The sequence below is a fragment of the Corylus avellana genome, chromosome ca10 (genome assembly GCF_901000735.1).
Source record: "Corylus avellana chromosome ca10, CavTom2PMs-1.0".
Classification (NCBI taxonomy): Eukaryota; Viridiplantae; Streptophyta; class Magnoliopsida; order Fagales; family Betulaceae; genus Corylus; species Corylus avellana.
The window spans coordinates 15,311,635-15,315,258 of record NC_081550.1 but is presented as its reverse complement, the minus strand read 5'-3'; the positions used below and the strand labels follow the sequence as shown (position 1 = coordinate 15,315,258).

Sequence of the window (3,624 nt, the reverse complement as noted above, 5' to 3'; positions counted from 1 at the left end):
TGGATAGGTTCCAAATGAAGAAGTCCTTTACCATTAGCGCAGTATACAAGATGTGATGATTGAAGATTTGAAGAGGCAAGTTCCAGAGTTAACCTAGCGTCTAGCGGCGCAAAACTTGGAGATGTATTGCGATATTAACGGTCGCAATTCAAAATCCAATTTTGAGAACCCGTATTACAAGCCTATTTTGTTTCGGGAACACATGTTCAGGATGAATGACATGGAGACTTAGACTTCGGATTTAAGTTTGCTGATGAAGAGTTTCAATACGAAGAAGACGTTGAAGATCTTTCTCAATGTTTCGTGGATTGGAATTCTCCACTAACTTATGATACATATGTCAACGATGAAGATCTTATAGAGGTGGAGGAAATTTTATTTTCAATGAGGAAGAAATAGTTGATCATTTTTTAGAGATTTATATGCCGCACGAATGTGAGAAGATAAATGAATACCGTGTGAAGATTAAAGTATCTCTATATGATATGAAGAGTTTTCAAACTACTATTCGCAATCATGTTGTGATGGGTTGTAAATTGTTTTTCTTCAGGTATCAAGTTGCATTGATGTTGAGAAGTACAGCATGGAAGGGATTAATTGGACATCCAAAAGATTGAGGAAAATATGATTTGAACTCGAGGGCGAGTTCTTTCCAACCTGAAGAAACTGATGCAGGAGGAATTTTAGAAAATTATTATTTTAATTATGCATGTGTGTTTTAGTTTTCCGTTTTCAATAAGGATTGGGTTTTTCCTTTCCTATTAAGATTTGTTTTCTTTTCCTATTAGGATGTGTTTCCCTTTTTCAATTAGGTTTGCTTTCCTTTTCCTTGTTAATTTAGGAGGTGCCTAGCTTATATAAAGGCATCTAGTCTTTGTTGTTTTTCAATTCAGTTTATACTATCAATTAAATTTAAGTCTTTCAGAGTTATTTCTCTGTTTACGTATTTTGGGCACTTAGGGACTTTCTCTTCCCTATTTGTTATTTTCTCTCTTCCTGAGTTTCATTTTCTATCTTCAATTCTTAGTTTCTGCTGCTATTATACACTGTCAAAGCAATCCTAGTTCCGCCCGGCGTTAGAAAGGGAGAGGGGAAGGTGAGCTGGCCAGGGAGACGACGGCGAAATCCAGAGGGATAGAGAGAGAGAGAGAGGGGGGGAGGGATTTTTCCCAGAAAGAGGGAGAGGAGGATAGGAGTGAAAATGCGGTTACAATTAGTAGCTATTGGCTAAAACCGCTAACCGTAACTGCCTACGTGATTAGTTAAATCCATTAACCGCCTAGGTAGTTAACCGATGGTTAGCGGTTAGTAGCTCTAGTGACCGCTAGCCGCCTTTTAAAAAAAAAAAAAAATTAATAAATCAAAACGATGTCATTTCTATGGTAATACGATAATATCATATTACATACAACATCGTTTCTATATATATATAGGCGGTTAGCAATTTTTGCTAACTGCCTTCAAAAGCAGTTAGCGCTTAGTGCAATTAGTGTGGTTAGCGAACGGCTATTAGCTGCCTACCTTTCCACCCATAGTGGGGTACTGGGCACGCGTGGGAGATGTCCCGCGCCCCCGCCCCCCCCAAATGGCATGTTAGGGGTGCTTGTACAGGGCAAGCACCCCTAACATCCTCAAATGGGGCGCTTGCCCCAGTGGAACGTCCCATTGTTATAAGCGTTCTTACTTTTTAGTAAAGTCATTTGCATAGTAAAATGTCCCCATATGGACACGATTTATTAAAAGGCCTCTATTTCAAGCATTAGTAAACTTGGTTTTTGTAGTAGTGTTTATTTTTTAAAAAAAAAAAAATCACAAATTTAATACAATATATAAATCACTAAATCAGAAAACCAGAAAGGGCAATAGAGATGAAAAAGAATAAACATAAAATTCTCCTACACTAACATGGACAAGCTTAGGAAAAACGAAAAAACCAAACAGTGCAAGGAACAAAGGCATTTATTTTGAAAGCCCTTGGTGCTGATCACGACCGTTGAACCCAACTCAAAAAATCTTGCAGCTCTTAGACAATGGGATACCTCGAGAGCAAATAAACTAATAATGGTGCATGTTACGTACAAACCATCAAGCTCGTTTGATCACAAAGAATGCAACCACGGCAACTCCAATGGACTCTAACATTCCATGCCTACTAAGACTTACTGCAGCAGCCGCATCCACTTTGGCAGCCGCAGACGGAGTCACCGGAGCATCCTCCTTTGTTGGCTTAGGCTTCGACGACGTTGGTGCGACTACGGGGGCTAGCGCTGCTGTTACTTTTTTAGGCTTAGGATTGAAAATGTCCAACGGGAGAAGCACTTTGGTCACCTGATAAATGACAAGCTGGTCATCCGAATACACTGTGTTGCCCAATGTGGCGTTCACAAGGCCAGTCGAGATGTTCACTTGGTTTCCAGCAGTGGTAATGTTCATCGGAAATGCACCAGCATCTCCCGCTTCCGTCGGCACCGGATTGCTCAAGGTTTGGAAGTTTGAGAGAGTAACAACGGTGTTCAAGATATGAAATTGAAGTAGTTGGGTCTTTTGTAGGTCAGATAGGGAGTTTATAGTGCCCGCTTTAAGATTCGAAAATGCAGAATCTGTAGGGGCAAAGATGGTAAACCCATTGTTTGAATTGTTGAGCTGCCCATAGAGTTGCTTAGCCACACCTGTGCTCTTTAAGAGGCGGACAAAGACAGAATACCCATGGGCCTTTCCAAGGATTTTGGTGACGTCAGTGGCACCGGTCTGCACCGGGACCAGGGCAGGCTGGGCTGGGGCTGGGGCTTTGGCGGCCGGCTGGACTGGGGGAAGGGCAGGCTGAGCAGGGGGACTGGCGGGCTGAGCCGGGGGATTGGCTGGCGGAGCTGGGGTGTCGGCGGGCTTGGTTGGAGCTGCAGCCGGCTGGGCTGAAGTTGTGATGCAATGGAAGAGAAATACAAGTAGAATTGAGAGGGAGGACATTGCCTGTTTGGCCATCTTTGTAGTGTTAATTTGGTTTGGGAAATTTACAAATGCGAGGGTGTTTTTTGCACAAGTGTTTGATATGTGTGGGAAGGAGGATAGGGCTTTTATGAGGGCGGGAGAGAGTTTAGTTAGGTGAAAGGGTAGAAATCTAGCTACAAATCCTTAGTTGTTTGCAGCTTACCTGTCTTGGAAAGGTGGATAGAATGAGTGCTTTTAATTTGCTGATTTAGTGGCTTGTTTGCTTGGGAAGGCAGGAAAAACAAGATGAATATGATTGCCTTGCTTTCACATAGTACTGCACGAAAAGAGAGAATTGGCAATCAGTGGCCCGGGGTCATTAGGGGCCTTAGGGCCCTCTCTAAAGTCCATACATGTAGTACTTAAACCTTGTTTTTTTTATTTCCTAATTAAATAAGAAAATTTAAGCAAATCCCAATAGAACTACATATAGAAGGGCATTTCTACATTAGCAGCTCACTATACCAGTTTTGTTCTTCATGAAATTAAATGTGTCTAATTATTAATAGAACCTTTTTTTTTAAACGGGTAAGCACAAGGTGAAGGAAAGCAGATGAACATTTGAATTAATAACATCCGCTTCATGAGGTGCAGTCTTCAGCCGATGGAGCTATCCGTTGGAGACAATTATTAATGAAA

General features: G+C 41.6%; 1 protein-coding gene across 1 annotated transcript; it reads right to left on the bottom strand.

The window, feature by feature from the left end:
• Nucleotides 1–1,967: 1,967 nt before the first annotated feature.
• On the bottom strand, nt 1,968–2,979 carry LOC132164603 (fasciclin-like arabinogalactan protein 12). Its single transcript, XM_059575140.1, has one exon. It carries the CDS (start codon nt 2,977–2,979, stop codon nt 2,086–2,088), a length of 894 nt encoding a protein of 297 aa, XP_059431123.1. The 3' UTR covers nt 1,968–2,085.
• Nucleotides 2,980–3,624: the final 645 nt, after the last annotated feature.

What these genes read in the sequence shown, in the direction of transcription:
- LOC132164603 (XM_059575140.1), bottom strand. Translation starts at nt 2,979, where the DNA reads ATGGCCAAACAGGCAATGTCCTCCCTCTCAATTCTACTTGTATTTCTC.